The following is a 21,007-nucleotide window of genomic DNA, read 5'->3' as shown; positions in this document are numbered from 1 at the left end:
CAGATTGGTAAATGCATCACTATTTAGCCAGTCTTCCTTTCTGTTTGTTTTTTTCCCCTCTTCTTTTTAGTATGTTCACTCATAGCTGTCGACTGACATTCCGCAGTATCCAGATCAGTTAGGTAACATGCACTGTCCAGTGACCAAGCGAGTTCAATCCAATCTCATCCAACTGTCCAAGAGGAACAATCTGTCAAAACGAGACAGGCAAGCTGCTTGCTTTTCCGGGCGGAATTGCGATCCGAAGCGATATACAAACAGACGTATGAATATAAGAATGACAGCGACAACTTGGAAGTTGAAAAAAAAGGGCAAAAGGTCTGGACCATAGATGGCTCCGAGATCTCTCCAGACGAGGCAACCGGCGATGGCGTTCCAACGCTTTCAGCTTTCGAATGCAAAGACACTCGTTGATAACACTATAGGCCTGTTCATGCTCTTCCAAATATTTCCATAGATCTGTCTTGGGTCTAACATATGCATGAGAAAAGAAGGAACTTGCTGTTGGGATTGACGAGTGACAGCCGAGTTTTGCGTCGACCAAAGATGCCAAGAAATGCCAAGACGTGGTGATGGCCTCAACTGACAACCGCTCCGGCAGTACCATCAACGGATTGACGAGTGATGAAAGAGGTAGGGTGTACTTCGCTGGTAATGAAGTAGAAGGATACTAGATGGTCACGGCGGATGCTAGGTGGTTCAATCTTCTTTTATTCGATCTGTTCCTGTCCTAAAAAGACGTGTACAACATCCAAACTATTCAGTCTCCCCATCCGATCCCCGTCCCGTCCCGTTCCGTTCCTGGGTATCCCATCTCCAATAGTCTAACCTAGGCCATCTATCTCCTTAGTTATCCCGTTATGTATATAGCAGTAGGTATATATCTTCATCCGTTAGCCTCACTCCAATCCCATCCTGACCTCATCCCCAAACCCCCAACTGCCTGCATCTTTCCCGGCATCCTGCAACGCCAACCTAGTTTGCGTCCCAAACGACGACACCACCTCATCCTCCTCGTTGGTCTTTGCCGCCATCAGCGTGGATTGCGGCGCTGGTGATGACCCTCTTGCCGTTGCTGTCGTTGGTGTTGTCGTATTGCTATTGCTTACGGCGTTGCTGTGACTCGACCTCCTACTCCTCGCGTAAGAATTGTTATTACCACTGTTATTCAAAATCGTGTTTCGACTGATGCTGCTACTGCGACTCTGACTTGATGGGACGAATAAAGAGTGAGAGGAGGAGTAGGGCGTGGTACTGGGGCTCTGTCCGCGACCATCGTGACCTGCATAACCGCCACCGCCGCCGCCACCGGAGGAACTTGCTGATGGGCTGCCGGTGGTGGTGGGGGCAGTGGTAATATCGCTGAAATTCCGTCTTTGTTGTCCTCCGGTGGAAGAACCACGACCACCCCGGATGGTGACAGCGCTGGAAGCACCGCTGGTCGGCGACTTACCGAATAAAGCACTAGAAAATCTGTGGGACCTACTAGTACTGGACGTGGAAACCACCGAAGCGGCCTCGTCTCCTCCTTCTGTTTCTGCGTCTTTATCTTTGCGGAGTTTATCCTTCATATCCATTCTGCTTTTCGTCATATCTTGCGCTTGTATCCTTGCCAAGCTGTCGACCGCGCTTTCGGGTGTGGATTTTTTCAGCTTGATCGACGTCTTTCTAGGGACGGCGGTAGAGGGTGAAGCAATCTCACCCGACGCGGCTAGTTGATCGGAGAGCAGCGATCGCGGTTGTGCCCGAGCACCTATTCCTGGTCCGGGCGCCGGTGTCGCGGTTGGTGTAACTGAATCGGCGCTGGAGTTGCCGTTGGCGGATCCGTTCACAGTATAGTTGTTTCCTTGTTGGTCAACTATCGCATCCTCTGCCAATTCTTCGATCAGGGCATCGTCTGCTTCCACGAGCTCGGCATCGCGATACCACTTTCTCCTTCTTGTCCAGCGTCCCCAGCCGTCTTGACCTCGGCGGCCATTTTGCCACTGCATCTTGGTTAGCACGGTGTGCCTGTTTCTCTTGTTTTTGAAACAAATGTCTCCAGAAACGGAAAGAACAAACCTTGTTATCATAGTAAACCCAGCCCATACGCCCCCCAGGGCTGTCATAATCCCACTCTTTTCCATCCGCGTCTTCTCCAGGCATAACAGCCTCGTCGGGTACTCCATCGACTCGCCATCTCGATCCCTCGACCCAGCGCCAGCGCATGTTACTACCGTCCTCGACCTCGGGAAGCTCAAACTGGTCTCGCGGCGGGACCGCGTTGTTGTGCTCGTCGGTCCATGCCGGCCTTTCATACGCAAACAGACTAGTAGTCCATCCCAGACCGACCCACCGACGCTGGTTCTCATAGATGATAAATGTAAAGCGCACGCCTGTGTCGTGTCCGCCGCGGGCACGTCGAAGGGCCTTAGTAAGCTCAGACTCCTGCGCGTTATACGCCTTTGTACTTTTGATGTTGGCAAATGTCTTCTTGTTCGCTGAACTGCCGCTAGCAGTGGATGCAGCGGATGATGCAACGCCACTCTTCTCAGCAGGAGAAACCTTGACGGGCTTTTCGAACTGCAAGCCAGTAACCAATTCCAAAAACCTGCGAATGGAGGCGCTACGCCATAGAATGGCGCGAGATACCCGCATAACGCGAGAATGCCAAGTTAGGATGAGAGTACCAAAAATCAAGATAACCCTGCGTGTAGTAATCAGACGGAAAGGTGGAAGCGTCAGGGCGAACCAAAACGGGGTACAGAGAAGGATCCGGATGAAAAGTGTCGTCAGCGCGGGTTTTGTGGTGGCCGATGTAGGTGTTCGCTGAGTGCTGAGGAAATCCGTGAGTTCCAGCATGGGTTCCAGCAGAATGTTGCAGCGCGCCGTGAACTCCTTAAGTGTCTCGACAATCTCGTCCAACGTCTTCTGGTGCCGCGTGTTTGTCACTTCGGATACCGATCCTTGGTTCCTCAGTTGTCCGCCTCCTCCAGCGCCCGCTCCCACACCGCCACCGAGCCCGCCATTGGCCTTGCCATTCTTGTTGTCCGGGAGCCCGTCGACGGAGAGGTTCTTGCTCTTGGGAGCCTTCTTGCCCCTAACACTCCCTTTTCCATCTGTCCCAGCGAGCGCCGCCATGTCTCCAGCCGCCACGCCTGGCTCGGTCCAACCACTGCTGCTCAGCGGGCTGTAGCGCCGGCCGTACATGCCACCGATCAAGAGTAGGACAAGCACGACGGGACCGGCAACCCGGACAATGATGTCACCATATAGAACGGCAGCCCAGAAGACCGCAACCATTAGGAAGCTTTCCCAGGGATCGCGCGTCGTCCATGTTATCAGACCGGCAAGCGTATTCAAGGGTAGGAGGAACGGATGGCTATAGGCCAAAGCGCGTGTAATCTGGGGTGGTGTCGCGAGGAGAAGCGGCGACTTTTGGTGGACGAGGATGGTACTCCTCCTCTTCGCGGCGGAGGTGGCGCTCGGCGCGGTTGAGCTTAGGGTAGCGGGCGAGAAGGAGGCATGGGTCGGGTTCGGATTGCTTGCGGTGCCATCATTCGAGTATATGATGCCCTTTGGCTGGTTCGAAGGGGTGGATGGGTGAGAGTTCAGCGCATCGCCGCTGCGCTGAGGCTGAGGAACGGACATATGCGAAAGCCAGGGAGGATCCTGTATGTTGATGGAGGAAAGTGTCAGTCTTGTACTGTCTAGCTATCCCTAGCGGGAATGGTGATGCAACGATAGGGTCATGATTCGATCGAGGTGCGCAGTGAAGAGGGGCGGCGCAGCATGGTCGTCGCTGTGTCGCCTTGGACTGTAGCCTTGATGGAAGGATGACGATGGCCGTGGTTGGGGTGCTGATGATGACGACGGGCTGGAGTGGGAGCTCTTGGAGCTGATTCGGCGGCAGCGGGAATCGCCGACAGACCTTTCTATTTGAAGGAGATCGCTGGCCAGGGGGGGCCTGGCAAGGATGCCTGGTACTATTGAGATGGCGGATCGATCTTCAACAGGACAGAGTCTTATGCACGACGATGGGGTGCCGTCGGGAAGATGTTTGTCTGGCGCAACCTAGGCCGTATAGTAGGTAGGTGGTGATGGTAGCACAGAGAAGGTAGATAGGATAGTGGGAGGTAGGTAGGTAGGTAGGGACAAGAGGACAAGGCAAAGAGCCCGTAGGAGTAATGTTCAGGGTGTGTAAGAAAGGGCAGAACTCACGAATGCAGCCATGAATCAGAAGCAGCCGCAGGTAGAGGGGGGAGGAGGAGGAAGAGAAGGAGGAGGAGGAGGAGGAGGGAGAGGGAGAGGAGAAAGAAGAAGGATAATGATGATGACGATGATGATGATGATGATGGCCGGAACTGATGGTGATGATGGTCGTTTGTGTACGGTTTGCTCTCCGCACGCAAGCCCAACGGAAGGTAGCACGCGCCCATGAATGGCTCCCTCGAGTCGTAGCCCAACGTCATAGGCTGCGAATCTGCGCCCCGACCGTCTTCCCCAGGCTTTTGGATTTGTGGTGGTTCGCGGTTCGCGGTCAGATCAATGGAGTCGGGCGCTAGGAAACAGCGGAGATGCGCACGTGGTTAGCTGGGGTTCAATACACTATTCGTGTTGTAGTGTAGTGTACAGTCAGGTCGTGCGGTCAAGGATATTTAGTATTCATGATAAAGGTAGGTGTAGTAAGAAATGTTGGACGAAGTAAAGAGGCGCAAAACCAAGGAGAAACGAAGAGCGGTAGGGGGAAAGCGGACGGATTTTTGGTCCATTGGGATTGAATCATGGAAGTGGACAGACAACTGAACTCTTTTGGTGCCGCTGTCAGACAGAATCATTCCACGTGAGTTCCTTCTTACGATCTCGAGATGGCATGGACCTAAGTAGTGGTGGGGCCTAAAAGACGGAATACCTACGGCGGTCTCGAGCGGAGCATCGGGGCGGTCTAGCACTTCATGCAAAGAAGCATTCGCACCCGCGATTACAGGTATCTCGTCACCATGATACATATCTCTCTATAGCGGCTGCCTTGCTTCATCCTAGGAACAGGGCAGCGGAGGACGAGTGCTGTTTGGCTTTCCTTCAGTTCCTGCTAGGTACTTCCCGCTACAGGGGCGGATGGACGGAAATCACATGCAAATTGTTCCTGGCCTCATATCCATACCTGCCTAGGCACAATCCCGCTCACCATATGTAAAACCTCCGGCATTTGAAGCACGCTGTGGACCGAATCTACCCGGCACAGGACCCTGCTGGTGTCCTCCTCCGACAATGATGTCACAAGGAACCGGGAACAACGCAGCACAGCATTCCATGAAAATACACTGTTGTGCACGCTATGCACTTTTCTTTCGTATCTATAATTGCTTCTACTGAATCTGTGAATCTGTAAGTATAGTTTATATTGCCCGAATATGTGCATTTCATGCCCGCGAAAAAGAGTGGGGGAGACCCAACGTGTTGCCACCCTGTAGCACTGTAAATCCGTTTCTTCCAACGTCCTGCCTTTTCACACCTATCGTTTCAACGGCGTTAGAGGGTGGAGACATTCAAAACCACCATTTTGCACACAACGAATCTCAAGTGGGCATGAATGTTGCAGAAGGCTTATAGACCATGCTGGATTTCCCTAGAGTCTGAAAATCAACGCTCCAAATCTTTGCTGTAAAGGCAGGGCGAGTGCCCAGGACAGACGCAGCCGTCCACACTGGCTCGACGGGCTGAGGCTGGTACTAAAGATAAACCCAGGCAATCCTGCGAGAACCCATATAAAGATATGCCGTTCTAAAGTCTCGTAACCCGTAATATGTATGTACCTTGAAGTACACCTTGACCAGACCGTTAACCTCCCATACCCAAATGATGTTGGTCTCCTCAGGTACTGTTTGGCAAAAAAGCCATGACCGTAGCGGCCAACCAAATTAACATCATCTTGGCGGGCCGCCCTGATCTCCTTGACCTTGACCGTCAAACGTCGTCCGTTGACACCCCTAGTGCAAGCGCGTCTAATTCTTGCCGGTCTTATCATCACTGAAACAAATTCTCCCAACGAGACCGGACGAGGATTGAACATCTATTGGAAACTAAAGGGATCAATGTCAGTTAGCGGTCATCAGTCAATGAAAACAGGAACCCAAACCACTCACCTCTTGTTAGAGTATGCAATGCTCGTATTGACCCCCCTCAACCATCGACAGAATCGTCTCGCCTGCACCCGCCCGCTCTCTACCGTTTTGGTGTCCGGATTTACGAATCGATCAAACGTCAAGACCACCGTCCTGTCTCCACTGCCCTCACGCCCCTTCTTCAATATAATGGTCACGATCGTCTTCGCGTTGGGGCTCGATGGGCAATTCTCGACGACGACGTTGGCAAACTTGTTGGGATCAATCTCGAACTTGTATGGGCAGTTCTTGTACGGAAGACCGGGCGCTGTGGAAGCAATCTTGGTTTGGTTGCATGCTATCAACCGGACTGAGAGCTTGTCCTCCGTGGGGCAATTAGTATCTACATTCCAGCTGCCCTTTTCGATGGTCACTTCAAACTTCTCGTTCTGATTCTGAGGCTGCGTCGCCTTCGCCGTCGCCGTGACCCCATTCTCGGGTTTGACAAAGGTTGCCGGCTTGACAATCGGGGGCTTGACGTGCGGGTTGTTGATTGAGGTAGACGTAGGGGCGGGGACCTCAGTTGGAGATGTAGTACGCGAGCTAGCTGTGCTAGAGTCTGGCGTCGGGCCTGCCGTTACCAAGGGAGCCGGGGCCGCCGCCGCCGGTGAAATCGCTGCCTTTGTCAAGTGCGGAGTGGGCGGCTTAGATGACTCTGGCGATCTGAGGCCTGTGCCGTGACCCTTCATGTTCTTGGGGCCTGAACTGACCGACTTGGGCTGTAAAAGTTGAACCGTAGCTGCTACCGCTTCCCCGGAGCTACTAAGCTCCAAAGCAATCTGGTCGACGATGCGCTCTAACCGTTCATTCTCCTCCTTGGTACCCTCTTTCGATCCGACTCTATCTATCAGAGCCCTAAGCTGAGGGTCGGTCTTGGCGATTTCCGCCAACCGTACCACGGCCGGAGGAATTGGTGTATTTACAGTGCTAGAAGCAACGGGTGTCGACATTGTGGGAGCTGCCGCGGTAGTTGGTGGTGTTGCTACTGCTGTCGGAGCAGCTAGAGTCACATCCTCTGTGGTAGTTTGTGCCGGGGGGTTAGAGACAGCCGCAGAAATAGGTTGAGGTCGAGGCTGTGCTGTTTTTGGTGCCGCTGCTGCTGCTGGAATTGCCGGCTTCTTTGTGGGTTCTGGGGCTGCCGCCGAGACAGATTGGGATCGACACGCAGCTGCTGTTGGCTCAGTTGATGCTGTTGACTCCGTTGATGCTGCTGCTGCTGCTGCCGCCGGGGCTGTTGGATTTCGTGTGGGTTCTGGCAGAGTTGCCCCTGCCGAGTTGGATTCCAGGCGAGGTTGTTCTGCACCACCGGTTGTCGCACTGCTAGCAGTCGTGCCAGCCTCAGCCTTGTTTAGACTTTCCCAGTGCTCGACGGCCTTCTGAAAATAGGGTATCTGACGCCAGTCCGGGTCATCAAAGTCAAACGCTGAAATATCCTTGATTGAGAGCCAGCCAAACGACCTAAGGATATGGTATAGCAATGTTAGTTGACCGGAACAACGGCCCAGGTTCGGCTTCGAAATGGAACTTACATATCTCGGTCAAAATACATGACCGGAACTTGCCTAAGCTTGACTAAAGGCCCGCCATCCTCGTATCCCGGGGCCCACCCTTCGAACTTTATCTTTCCTGCTGTTTTGTCAAGTTTATAGCAGAGAGGCACGGTCTGCAAGAGCTTGGTATCCTCCAACGTCTTTTCAAGTCCGACTGAACTCAAGTCTGCCTCTTTCACCGGCAATACCATAACAGGATAATGCCGCTTGTCTTGAACCCAAAACCCTTTGTAGAGGCTAGCTGGTTTGGGATTAGGGATGAGGACAGCTGAGCGCGTGCTGCGATCCGACGGTGTCCGTATGTGTGAGCTCTTCCGTCGATCTTTCGCTGGACTAGGGGTAGAGGTATCTCGAGACGAAGGTGGTGCCATCGCCGGACTAGCTGTTTCTCGAGCTGGAGGCGGTGCCATTGCCGGACTAGCTCTTTCTCGAGATGGAGGTGGTGCCATCGCCGGACTAGCTGTTTCTCGAGATGGAGGCGGTGCCATTGCCGGAGGCAGTGCCTCAGCGGCTGGTGAGGCTAGAGGTAGCGAAGGTATGGGAGTGGAAAAGGAATTAGCAAACTCGGGATTCGCCTCCACATATCGCGCTCGTTTTCCCACGCTTAGTTGAAGCAAGTTAACCGGCTTGTAGCCGTTTACGGCAGCTTCTTCGACCGCCGTGTTGTTCCTTTGTGCCAGTTCTGCATTACACCCAATGACCCGAAAACCTAGTGTGTCAATAGCAACACTATAGTTCTTTGATTGATGGTCATGCATCTTGCTTGCTAGGTGTTTAGCAGCTCCCGCAAGAGGATTAGCTCCAAAGTGAACTCCATGGTCATCACACTTGAGAATGTAAAACTCTCCGCTTTCGGGAGGGTACTCGACTATAATATGCTTGAACTTAGCATTGCCTTCTTGGTACACCTCATCGAAAGTGATGGATCGTTTCGCAGATGGGCGCTTTGCCGGTTGCTCGTTTGCGATGTTCTCGTTAGGAGACTGAATCTCTGTAATAGGGCGCTTGTTTGATAAGTGAGAGACAGGAAGTTTTACCGCCGGTTGAGCTTGAGGCGGATGGTTTTGCATGGGAGAGGGCATGGAAATGGGTGTTTTGGTATCTAACGATAGTCTCGATATTGGCAGCTCCGTAGGTGGCGTAGACTAGATAACATCGTGTGATCAGTATATGGTCAAACCAGTTGTGAATTCGTTGGAGGATCAAACTTACAGAATTTTCTATGTCGAATGGTAGCATTCTCCATTTCTCGTTCACGGCGGAAACCTTTTCAATAAACCTTTTCCGGTCATTCTCCAACCTTTCCTCGTATTTTTGAGTAGCTTGACGCAGATAGAAGTCTCGCTTGTCTTCAATGAACTGCGTGAGATCTGGAGGTAGAGGTATTGTACCGAGCCTTTTCTGGAGCATTGACCTCTCCTCGAGCCTTCTGCTCTCAATCTCATCTTTCGCTTTCTGCAGCTCCTGCGATGCATTTTGCTTTTCGGTCTCGAGCTCCTTTTCGAGCTCGTCTACCTCTTTGCTGAAGCGAAAATGAAGCTCATAGGCTCGATAACGATCCATTTTGCGCCGAGTGTCAACCGCCTAGCCGTAGCTGAGAGTGTATTCGGTGGGGGGTTGGTCACGTCGTGAACGCGTGTGAAGGGTAGTATGTTCCCCTGGGGCGTTCCTTCCCGATCGCCTGCGCTGAGTACAAGGTCCCTCCAGTACTTGGTGTCGCGCGGAAAGCTGCGACTCGCGAGCTGATGTTGTTGGAGACCGGAAGTTGAGGCCAGCTAGATGGGGCTCGAGTGAATGCAATCGATGTGTGTGTGGTCTAGATTGTGCAGGTTCTCCGTCTCCGCTTGGAGATAAACCGCGTGTAACCGTATAAAGGTTTTGAGGTTTAAGAACATGCCTGGAAGAAGGGAAAGCGATCACTAGTTGAGTTATACAAGGGACGGTGGGTGAGCACCGGGTCAAAAAATTACCTAGCCAATCTTATGGTTGATGAGAGGTGGTTTGTGCGATGGAAGGATGAGATTGATTGTGGTCGATTGAAGTGAATGGCGCTGTCTATTTTGTCCTAGGGGTATGCTAGACGGGGTATTGTAATATTGTAATGGTTATAACTTTTCCTAGCCGATACCAATGTCCAGCCACGCGCTCGCTATGGCAGCTCGTATGATCCGTATCGTATCTCATACGCATGCCATTTTGGGTTTAACTGGCTCGCGGCTGCCCAATGATATGGCACGTATGGTGGTAATAGTGGACCTCGGGTAGGACTGGCAATGATTAGAGGTAATCCTAGTGCATGTGGAAACTTACGTTGATACCCAACCAGGTACTGTCCTATATGCGCAGCTGAGCGACTCGATAACTATGCTAAATCTAAGAGGCTCGCACTGCTTTCATTGATTTCTGTGTACTCCATGATAGATGAAATCATATTTGAAGCACGAGAAAGAATTATAAATCACGGTAGTGAGCACGACATTGTCAATGATTCGGAACAATGATACTACGTGTTGTATACATCCTTGACATTACACAGTTAAGACGGGAACGAACATCTGATACCACAACTGTCAACGTAAGAGATTCTAGTACACTATACAAAAAGGGCCATAGACACAACTCGCACAGACCAAGACACAAACATCTAAATTACGGACAGCAGTTCCGGGACAAGTCAAGCGAAGGGCGACGACAACTAAACCTAATCACCAACATATGCAGCGCACGTGTCCAAGCATCGAGTAAGCCGTTGTATATGCAACAAACGTATCCTCTCCGCACTGTCCGTTCGATCCTTTTCCGACAACTATTCTCTCTCTTCTTCCAGTCTCTATCCCTTTTAGGTCCTCGGTTTTTCGCTAGCATTGCGCATGTCAACGCTTTACATCGATGTTATCACGATATGTGCAAGTGTCTGTCCACAATGACGCTGCTCCAAAACACCAAATCGAAGTTTTTTATCCGGGCGCCAGGGAACTATCCATCCGGCTCACATGTCTTTGAGACCACGTAGTTTCGTGGCGACGTCCAAGATCCATTGTGGAGCACCTAAACCACACAGTATACCGATGGCTTTGGAGACGTCGATGAAGATCCTGAAAAATTATCACGTCAGTGGCCATTATGCGTGCGGCCTGCAACATTTGTGGTAAGATGGGCATTGGCACGAACCTTTCAACGACATCTGGGGGCAGTTTGAGGTTAGCGGGCGATGCAAGCTGCTGAAATGTCAAGGCCATGATCGCGACTCTTGTTTTTGGGTCTATGGGTAGGTCGTCGTCCTCCCAGTTCAATAAACCGCAGTCAATCAGTACCCGTACAAACTCATTGAAGGAGGTCCCTGGTATATCGCGCATAAGTTCGGCGATGGTCTGACGAGGCACATGCTCAAATAATTCGTACGTTCCGTGGTCTGCCACAGGTATCGGGACTGTTAAAGAAGGCGCAACAGATTTTGGGTTGGGTCGTGATTCATCGCCAGTCTCGAGTTGCGTGAAGGCTTCGATCAATTCAGGTACCTCTAATCTGTCTGATCTGGATTGTGCGACGGTCGAGACATCTTCAGTATTACTGTCAGCTCCAGTGAGTGGCGGCATATTGGCTATATCAGCCATATGGTCACTTGTCTGCGTCATCGCATCGACCACCCCATGGCAAGCCTGAGAGAGATTACCTCTCGACAAAGAGCCGGGATCACAGTTGGTTGATGATTCTCGTGGACCCGCGGAAAAAATATCCTGCGTGCTGGGTCGATGACCACTAATGGTGTGTCGACGTTGTCGGGACATCGTGTCAAGAATCGAAGGCTGGATGGGTAAAGATGAACCGAAACGTGTATTTGGACCGGTCGAGAGAGAGCACGATGACTTTGAGGATATCTAATGATCCAGGAATAAGTACTTGCTGGAAATAACTGGTGAGGAGGAGAGAGGAACCTAGAAGGATGATTGACCGGATGGGAGATTGGAGTCATGCATGATCGGTTGGATATGGAAGGAACATCCCAAGTGCAAAAGCGATTTCGGTCACAGTTTCCAAAGAGAAAAGGAAAGAGTAAACACCACTGCCAACGCGGCAACCCCCAAACCGATATTGCCCCCGAATTCAACAAAGCAAGCCTTCTGGAAAGACACGGAAACTCAAAGTGTCCGATCATGTCTTTGCAAACATGATGATGATTCGCGACCGAGGGGTTCCTACATCTGGGACGAGGCCCGCCTCTCTATTCTGGTTGCCACCGGCCATTCAGCATGACTTCAAAACTTTCATTAACGAGTTTGTCCACGTATGTTCACAAAGGAACCACTGTGATACGGAATGCCCGACTTTAAGTTGTGAACCCTGAGAATGGATGCTGATAATCTGCAACCAACGTGAGGTACACGTTGTAGCTAAATGCTCGATTCGCGACGATTTCCACGCATACTACTACCTTCAGGACTTGGGCCGCCCATTACTCCCAGCTCATTCCATCCCTCATCCGAGCAGTGTTCACAGTCTATCATCCGTGCATCTAGCACATCTGTTCAATACATCGTCTCCAGGAACACGCCATACTTATTCTCCCTATGTGAAAAAAAGAGAAAAGAAGCATGTACCTGGGAACGTTGCCTGGATTGGATATTGGCAGGAACACGAATCCCATTTAATCACTCAGCAGATGGCAATGTACCTTCCAGACCAACGTAGGTATTCAAATATGTATCCCTAGGTAGCGATGCTTAGTTCCGGACTGAACCTTAGGGGCAACCCAAGCTAGGATGGATGTACCGGCCATAATCCCAGCCGAAGACCACTTTATATTACGAGAGTGCTTGCTATACTGGGAATAACTACCTCCGCCATACCGAGATCGGTGCTTTAGTTAGAAGTGATTCATGAACTAACCTCGTGCGCGAGGCGACCTTGGGAAGATTCTGCCAGGTAATAAGTATGATATGGATTTGGGCATTGAGTAGGTAAATAATGCTCTCATCACTGTCAGTTACCAGACCAGATGGAACAGCCAATCGAGCGGACAGTAATAACGTCATGAAACTGCGTCGCCCGAAGGAGGCAAGACAAACCGGTCTTGAGAGGAAGTGATAAAGAAAGCGTCAACGAGCGACTTTTACTTCAGCCTCTTGGTTCAAAGCCACTTCTGGTGTATATAACGGCCTCAGCTTTACATGTCCTTGTTCTAGATACGACAGTCTTCGGCGAAGTCCATCCTGATTGTTATACATTACTCGACAGCAAAGGCAAATGCCATTCAGAAGTATTGCCTTCCACTTCAACTTGGATGGTCGAGCGACATTACCGGCTATAGATGGGTTCAGAGCCACAACATAGAAATACTCTAGAATTCACGGGATATGGTTTGGCGATGCCTTGGCCATGCATGTAGCCTGTGCTCGAGCCTGAGTACTTCCTATCTGGTTTCTCTTGAAAGACTGCGGCGTGGCTTCGGAAGAGATACAGCTCCTACGTGTTGACGGCCTGCTTACCTAGGACAGACATCACCTCGGCCCCCTCCGGGGTTTTCAGGTGATTTGGCGTAACGCTTCAGAAAATTGGGATTGATGGTCGTGAAGAAACAGTATGGTTGAGGGTCCGAGAACCGCTTTTGCCAGTGCTCGAGGATGTAAGTGGTTGTCGGACATTCTTAACCATGCAGTTCCGAATCCCAATCTCACAAGGTTATACGATGTTTGAGGGTTTTAGGACGACTGTAGTGTAGCCGCTTTGACTGATGGCCAACATAGGTAAACTTCCACTCCACCAGCAGTCGAGCTCAATGTTCAACCCGCGGATGCCAGTGGTCAGCGGATTTGTTACTTGCCGCTTTGAACCGATGAACTTGTGACACAAGATGTCCAGCTGAATGGATTCTAGAGAAATCGCGGGGCATCCGATGGTGGTCATATCCAGTGCTCGGGCCGATGACGGGCGCCTTGAACAGTGCAGGAACAGTCGGAGAAGCCGACACCTGTCAACAACCGATAGTCAGAATGAAGAACTGATGATAGGTAGGTATCTATCAATTTTATAGTTGGATTTATCACCAGCAATCTTCTTGTCGTAGTAGGTAGGGCAGTAATGGACTAAAATTGTTGGAGAATGAAAAACATTCTGGATAACGGGACCTGTCGGTGATACCTAGCCGATGATGATGTCGATAACTCATGTAGACGGGGAGACGGGGGATATCATAGAGGTGGAAATTTGGGAAGTTTTGTTCCATGCCAGTCTCATAAATGTATCCGATGCCCCTACTGCTTTCCTCGGGTTTCTGTAACTGCCCCGCTAAACTGAATTGGGTTGAAGTAATTGATAACCGGCTTGCGTCTTTCAAACTCGAAGCTCGACAAGAAGGAACAACCGAGACACAGATTGAATGAAACTAAGTGAAGATGGCGAAGTGGAAGTGGGTACTGTACCTGGTACAAAGGACAAGACCCACAACTTCATCGTGGTGAACTCTCATTGGTTATGTCGACAGTCAATCCATACAAGCCACATCAGTAAGCCATGTTCGGTACGTACCCATTTCCGACCCTCCCCGGATTTTCATGACCGACTACCTATTCGACTTTACATTTGCAAATTCTTGCTGCTCATTACATATGTAACTGGTCTCTGTTACTGATGGCATCGCACTTGCAATCTCGGCGTCGCGAAATCGCCTTCCTCAAGTATTATTTTGGTACTGCGGAAACGTTCCATTAGCAGTCGTCAAGTCACGAGACTTTCAAGCTGTCGCCAATTTGTGCACTTCTGAGCAACAGCAGGTTGTCCTGTACAGTGATATCATATCATCTGTTTGAAGACCCTCTCTTCATTTCCTATGCTCATCTCAACTTGGCTGTTGTGTAAACGATGAACAACATGACGGTAGAGAGAATCCGCTCTTGCCGGCAATCAGGTGACCGATATCGTCATCGATGTCGTCCCCGGTTTCCAAGACGCTATCGCGGTGAATCAGTAACGGCCTGCCCTCCAATTCATCCCGCGGTGGCTGAGTGCGGCCCGGAATACCGGAAGCAAAATACACCATTAATTATAGCCGTTTCCTTCCGGCCAACCGCCCCGGGCTCACCATTTCCGCGAGGTATCCACTAATGCGGCCGATCAATCCCGTACCCATACCTATTCCTTTGACAGGGAAAGGTTATATTTTCGGTGCGCCACGTAAGATATACACTAGATACCTGAAGGACACGGTGACGTGGCTTGTCAGTTAAGCACTCAGCTCACAACGCTCGTCGGTATTACCAAGGCTAGGACTTTCCGAGGTATCTGCAAGCTCAGGTTGTATACTGCAGAGAAAAGGGGACATGCGCTTTACTCAAAGGTGCATGACGCTCAAAAGAAAAGTTTTCACTATTAAAAGGACGGGATTACCAGAGCCGAATCGATCCCGGAGTGAAGTTGGGGGTGCTAGGTTACATACTTAGTTCCCGTCAAGAGCCCAGTTCGACAGGGCGTGGAGTGGGCCCGGATGCGTCTAGAGCGATCCACAACTTCGTGTTTAGTGCGGTGGATCTTCCAGCCCTTCCCGCTGTCATTCAAAACTGGAGCACTTGCTAGGGTGGGCGACGCTATGTAGTGTACGTACCTGCCAAAGCGACTGGCATCTAATTTCTCCCTTTGTGCGTCTTCAACGGCGCCATGTCTCAATTGAGCAGCAGAGCTCCACGGTCACGTTATCTCATCTGTTTCTAGACTAGCTGAACCACTCGCAACACTACGCTCCATGACCATTTGTTGTACAGCATCCTGATACCGCTTCTGCTCGCTCGTAACAGAAATCCTCAGATCCAGAAGGCCACGCCTTGTGCGGGCATCTTGAGCTTGCTCTCAGTTCCATGTGCAGCATCTTGCCAACAGGATTGGCTGAACAACCTTGCATTATCCATAACACATTTCTGTACGACTGAGCGGATACGGTTAGTCGGACCGGGAAACTATGAAAGTGGACTGTGGGCTAAACTAACACGACACAACTGGTCAGGGCGCTCGAAAACGGCCACCAACCTTTGTCCTTTCGACCGGGCGCTCACCGGTTACGAGTTTCACGCAACGATGCCATGACCTAGGGGTGGCTGGCTGGCCGTCAGGAGGTGTTGATCCGACACCATGGCAGCTCGCCGGCCGAAGTCTGCAGAACACTGCCCTCGCTGAGCCGTCATCCGGCAAAGGCGGTTGCATGTTGTTCCGTGGGCCGAAGCTGCTACATATTTCGTGACCCGTCCGCTCTCGGGCTCTCGGCGCTATCCAACCTGACCTCCCCGTGCCACCATCCACTGCCGTCCATGAGCCTTTCCACGTCGCTTCTTGCAACAAGCTAGCAGCCATAGAAACCCTGGCTCTGGAATGGGCAAGCCTGATTTGGTGGTCAATCTTGCCACCATGCAACATATTCAACCTTGTCGTGGAGCTGGTGAGCTGAAGCCTGAGATGGGGCGGGCCAACGTGCTCCGGATCGTTGTTCCTGTTCCGTGCCTAGTTCGCTGGCTGCGCAGCTGAAAGATTTCCTGCGGTTACACTTGTCTTTGCAATGGAGCGCAAGTGTCCTCTCGCTTGGTGGATCAACAGGGAAAAAAAAAAGAGGAAAATTGGAATCAGCATCGGAAATGGGTTCTAGACTTCACCAAGCTGGCGCCTGTGTGGTTGAAAAGACGCGACCATTGTAGCGCTGAAATCGAATCCTGCGAATCAAACTCCAGCAATCGCGGGTCTTCGAGCTAACGGCTATCGGATCGTAACGCTGCGATCTCCGCACCCACCTCCACAGATTCTGTAGCGCGACACAGTGCTGCATAGTAGTAGATCTTATACCCTTTGGGCTGCCGTTGAAGTAATTACAGGTACGAGATCTCACAGCTTGTAGCCTTGGTTCAGATCGGAATGTGTTGTGTTGCTCTGATAGGCTGCAGCAAGCTTTACTACCGCCGATCCAAATCGACAAGTGATAGATGATACACCGTATCTTGGGATTATCATGGCCAGACATGCATACCCCTCAGATATCTTCAAGATCTAACATGGTAGTGTATTCGCTTGGATCATGTTCTGAGCATTAGACTAGGGAGATCCCGGACACCAAATCTTTCCAAAGGACTTTCGTTGTTCATATATTGCCCTGGTTCGTGCAATCTTCTAGTGTCGCTAATGGCCAACCCTGATTTAGATACTTTCGCGGGTATCGGGAATGCAACAATAACGAGTCAACATCCCCGCAATTGTCGGAGTTGTCCAACCATCTTTTCGCAAAGCGCGGGGCGCTCAGAGTTGCAGCTGGAAAATTGCAGCGGCTCAGCTACACCTCGCTTTTCTTCTTCTTCTTCTTCTTTTTATTTTTATTTTTTTTATTTTCTCAATGGGGAAGGTGATTACATCCGTCTATCCGTCCATAGGCCGTTCCGTAGAGCTCATATGAGGAAGATGAATAGGGAGTGATTCCATACAGTATGTAACTCGACGATTATATGTCCATGTATTGGGTAAACACTGTATGTAGCTTTCGCCCTGTTGATCGAACTCCATGTTTCAAATGTCGTGATTCCCGCACTGAGACATTGAGCAAACGGCCTGCGACCGAAGGGTTCGTGTTCTTCCAGGATCTCTCCACAGGGCGGTCTATAACGAGGAGAGCAATGATGATCAGTTACGGTGAGACAACTCTCGTTAATCCTTGTAGGATCTTCAAGCGGATTACCAGTTTCGCCAGGCTATCAGCCTTGCCGGGCCTAGTACTGCACGAACGCACAAGTTTGCAAAAATTTCCTTCAGAACTTGTCATGTAAGTCCAGTACTCGAGTCTGGCCCATTTCCACCCCTATACATGATGAGTGAGGACTTCTCATTAAAGAGTTCGTTCCGCGGCTACCCGAACATTCATGATGGTCATGATGTCTGACATCATTGGGTGGCATCAAGACAAGGCTCAGTGGTTTGGGCTTTTTCAGCTTGCAGAACAATAAGATACCTTATTTGATCCGCTTCTCCGTATTATTGTCAAGATCTCGCAGTGTGAAGTCATTGTCCTATACGCCGCAAATATTGGCTGGCCAATAGGATATCGCCTAGCCTAAACCATGCGTCTGGCTCCTGTTTGCCACCAGTTGACCTTGCACAGTAAGGTAGGATCCAGAGGCCCAAAAAGGGGTCCATCATGAATAAGTCCAGCCCAAGTACCCAATTGACATGCTTACTGACAGAACTGGTTGTATTATCTTTCAGAGTGGTCCTGTACGCCCTCGTGTTACGCCTGACCAGCAAGAGATGAGGCTCACTAGATGTAGATACGTCATGACATACATTCCATTGTGAAGATGTCGGACTCCTTTGAAGATTCTCTGTAACTCAAAACTTACCTCTAGAAGCACCTTCATCCACGCTCGTTACATAGGCGTATCGACTGTAGAGGAACCATTTCTCACGGGATGGGGTAGATCCGGGTAGTTATTTCGCTTTTTCTGCGTTAGTTTGTGCGACTAATGCTGGTCTTGGACGCGGCAAGGGCTTTTGATCGACAGAGAGTTAACTGCAAGAAGAACCGTCTACAAGCCGTTCACTATGAAGCCGAGGACCCTGACTCCATCTGGTCTTTGTTCTCAATTCGTACAGCCTTCCCCTGTTCATTTCATTTCAGCTGCCAGAACCATGTTAGGAAATCACACCTAGGTAGGTAGGAATAGCTGCATGTATCCACAGAAGAGGCATGCCACGTATAGTCATCATGCATTCGGTTAGGTATTTTGGCGAAGGAGTATTTTGAAGTGGTAACCACCATTTCAACATAGTCCACAAGTTGATGATGTTCCTTTGGTGGTTGGACTTGGTGGATCATGCAAGCTTCACCTACCTCTATTGTCAGGGGCCAAACAAGAAAAAGAAACTTCATCAACCATCGGCACTTGGGAATACACTCAACGATTGGACAACGGGGACGACGGGAAGGCGGAAGAGGTGCTAACCGGAGGAAAGACGATGTCACCGACAATTGAATACCGAAAATCAACACCATCTTGACCTCAATCGAAAGACATAAATACTGGCCTTCCCTCTCCTCAAGTTCAGTCTCATTCTTCTCATCATCATCAGCATCAGCAGCCTCAGAGTTCCAGACATTCTCAGCTCTTCACAACCCTCTCAGCCTCTCGTCTACGAACAAAGCTTCCTTTCAAACATTCTTTCAAGATCTTCAATCACCAATCATCAAAATGAAGGCCGGAATCTTTTTCTCTTTCTTCGCTCTCGCCGCCTCGGCTCTTGCAACTCCCATCGCTGCGGGGAACCAACTCGAGAGCCAGGCTGCTCAGATCGATCAGTTGACCACTCTCGTTCGCCAGCACACCGCGAACATGAGTATGTATTCTCCTCTACTTATCTCCGACTTGACTCTACTTTAGTAGGATACCTACTGACCACTTCGAAAACAGACGCGACTGCCGCTCAGTACCCTGAAAACCCCACCCTCGCTCAGCAACAAGATGCCGCCGACAAGCTCAAGCCCGACTTCGAGGCCGTCACCAATGCCCTCACGCAAGCCACCACCACTCTCTCCAAGCGCGAGTTCTGGACTGAGCTCGCTGCTCGCGGCGGTGCCGGCTTCTGTGACGATGACTGCTTGAAGGTCAAGATCCAGGTTCTCATCCTTGAGATCACCTATACCGTCAAGTTCCTCATTGTCAAGCTCGGTCTCGGTATGTTGTTCTTCCTGCTTCATGTTCGCCCTCACCCTCAGGGCAAAGACCTGAAGCTAACATATTATCAAACAGGCTGCCTCATCCCCCTCCTCACACCTCTCCTCCTTGCTCTCTCTGGTCTGCTCAGGAGTCTCGACAAGGTTGTCGGCGGTGTGCTCGTCCTCGTCGGTGGTCTCCTCCACGCCGTCCTCGGTGGCCTTGCTGGCGGTCTCCTCGGCCTCATTGGCTTCTAAGCGGTTTCTGAGCTTTGTTTCTTTTTCTTTTGGCAAGCAAACAAAAAGAAACATTTACCGTCCTTTGTGGGGCCTGATGGTTTCGCGATCTCTCCGTTCTTCACTCATCCTTGAGTGAATGAACAACAAAAATCGAATAAAAGATGGTTTGGAGGAGTGAGCTGGGTTGTGATTGACAAACAGACTGCACCTGGTGGGATGATTTGGGCATGATCTTCTTCTTTTCCTGTTCATAGCTTTCTTTCTTTCAAAACATAATCATGTTCTAGCTTTGTTTTCTCTCCCTACTGCATGTCTTCAAAGCGAGGAGTTGAGGCTGCTACTAGCCAGTGAATCACTTCGCTTTTTGCTTTGAGTACTTTGTCCATTCTCGGTCTTGGCTGACTGACAGCAATGAGTGACTAACATTTCTCGTCACCACGGAGTTTTGTGAATAATGGGAATGCGGTACCGGAAAATCGGCAGTCAATCTGCCTTTCCTTCGATGCTTCGGATACCGACAATTCGCCGGCCCTCGCTGGTCCTTGCTGGGGTATCGAAAGAGTGAAAAGCTTGTACGCACAGTTTTCAAATTGTATCGCCATCAACTTGAACGGCGTGATGTGACGGATCTTGCGTTTCTGTGCTGATCTTGTATTGGTGCAATGGTAATGACGATCATTTGAGTGGGAGTCAGGCTGATGATTGGCCAACGAAACCGGGAGGCTCTCCAAGTCCCTTCAACGTTGTACTTGCCCTCTTCCTTTGGGCCGTTGGGCATCTTGGCAAGACCTCAATTTGGATACCGGCTTCCTGAGGTCTTCCATTTTTGTTCTAAATCGAGAAAATTATAGTCCCACCAGGAATGTTAGCGAGTGTTCAACGGCGCATATTGGGTGGCCAGATTCGCTGAGCTGTTCAAGCCTGAGAGCAGCACAAAGCATTTCCTTGATGCTGGCCAGTAAGCCGGCAAGCCGACTGAAGAGCCAAAACAGTCTGGCAAAAGGGAGAGGTAAAGAAACCTGGAGTCCAAAGCGAGAAAATGTATTCTCCGGGCCTGGCAGAGGCCAGTTTCCGATCTTCCTTCCATCTCGCACCAACGAGGTGGGTCAAACTTAGTATCCTTCCTAACCAATAACTGCACAACATCATGTTTGCTGGGCGTATCACGCAAAGATGGTTAGCAAGAAGAAGAGAGACCCTCTTCTGTTGCTACTCCACTTATAGGAAGGGAAACCCTTGTTCATGCAGGGATGGAGGACACCCACCGGGCCACTCGTGGGAAGGAGTTGACGACGACGAGGAAGGTCAACACTCAGCGGACACTGAGGACTGAGATTTTCTCGGGTGAAGGGAAATGGAGAGGAGTATACAACACCAAGATTATGGATCTTGATCATAACTTCTAT

At 50.5% G+C, this 21,007-nt stretch overlaps 6 protein-coding genes across 6 annotated transcripts; 1 reads left to right on the top strand and 5 right to left on the bottom strand.

Moving 5' to 3' along the window:
* Positions 1 to 699: 699 nt before the first annotated feature.
* Positions 700 to 4,731, bottom strand: NEUTE1DRAFT_131858 (uncharacterized protein; the record flags this gene model as incomplete). The annotated part of the gene is made up of 3 exons (XM_009855957.1): positions 700 to 1,985; positions 2,062 to 3,651; positions 4,201 to 4,731. The coding sequence occupies 3 exons, from the start codon at positions 4,210 to 4,212 to the stop codon at positions 900 to 902; spliced, it is 2,688 nt and encodes an 895-aa protein (XP_009854259.1).
* An 860-nt stretch (positions 4,732 to 5,591) lies between these two features.
* On the bottom strand, positions 5,592 to 6,001 carry NEUTE1DRAFT_118126 (uncharacterized protein; the record flags this gene model as incomplete). The annotated part of the gene is made up of 2 exons (XM_009855956.1): positions 5,592 to 5,852; positions 5,884 to 6,001. 2 exons carry the CDS (start codon positions 5,908 to 5,910, stop codon positions 5,712 to 5,714), a joined length of 168 nt encoding a protein of 55 aa, XP_009854258.1.
* A 48-nt stretch (positions 6,002 to 6,049) lies between these two features.
* On the bottom strand, positions 6,050 to 9,256 carry NEUTE1DRAFT_87492 (uncharacterized protein; the record flags this gene model as incomplete). Its single annotated transcript, XM_009855955.1, has 6 exons — positions 6,050 to 6,062; positions 6,126 to 7,070; positions 7,341 to 7,601; positions 7,673 to 8,075; positions 8,151 to 8,838; positions 8,906 to 9,256. 6 exons carry the CDS (start codon positions 9,254 to 9,256, stop codon positions 6,053 to 6,055), a joined length of 2,658 nt encoding a protein of 885 aa, XP_009854257.1.
* A 1,394-nt stretch (positions 9,257 to 10,650) lies between these two features.
* NEUTE1DRAFT_103741 (uncharacterized protein) lies at positions 10,651 to 11,289 on the bottom strand (the record flags this gene model as incomplete). Its single annotated transcript, XM_009855954.1, has 2 exons — positions 10,651 to 10,741; positions 10,865 to 11,289. The coding sequence occupies 2 exons, from the start codon at positions 11,287 to 11,289 to the stop codon at positions 10,651 to 10,653; spliced, it is 516 nt and encodes a 171-aa protein (XP_009854256.1).
* A 6,053-nt stretch (positions 11,290 to 17,342) lies between these two features.
* Positions 17,343 to 18,319, bottom strand: NEUTE1DRAFT_49219 (uncharacterized protein; the record flags this gene model as incomplete). The annotated part of the gene is made up of 4 exons (XM_009855553.1): positions 17,343 to 17,461; positions 17,931 to 17,969; positions 18,052 to 18,112; positions 18,242 to 18,319. The coding sequence occupies 4 exons, from the start codon at positions 18,317 to 18,319 to the stop codon at positions 17,343 to 17,345; spliced, it is 297 nt and encodes a 98-aa protein (XP_009853855.1).
* A 156-nt stretch (positions 18,320 to 18,475) lies between these two features.
* On the top strand, positions 18,476 to 20,042 carry NEUTE1DRAFT_124565 (uncharacterized protein; the record flags this gene model as incomplete). The annotated part of the gene is made up of 3 exons (XM_009855953.1): positions 18,476 to 19,045; positions 19,120 to 19,383; positions 19,459 to 20,042. 3 exons carry the CDS (start codon positions 18,901 to 18,903, stop codon positions 19,617 to 19,619), a joined length of 570 nt encoding a protein of 189 aa, XP_009854255.1.
* Between the last annotated feature and the right edge of the window lie 965 nt (positions 20,043 to 21,007).

Source organism: Neurospora tetrasperma, assembly GCF_000213175.1.
Source record: "Neurospora tetrasperma FGSC 2508 unplaced genomic scaffold NEUTE1scaffold_6, whole genome shotgun sequence".
Classification (NCBI taxonomy): Eukaryota; Fungi; Ascomycota; class Sordariomycetes; order Sordariales; family Sordariaceae; genus Neurospora; species Neurospora tetrasperma.
This window is presented reverse-complemented; position numbering and strand designations above follow the sequence as displayed.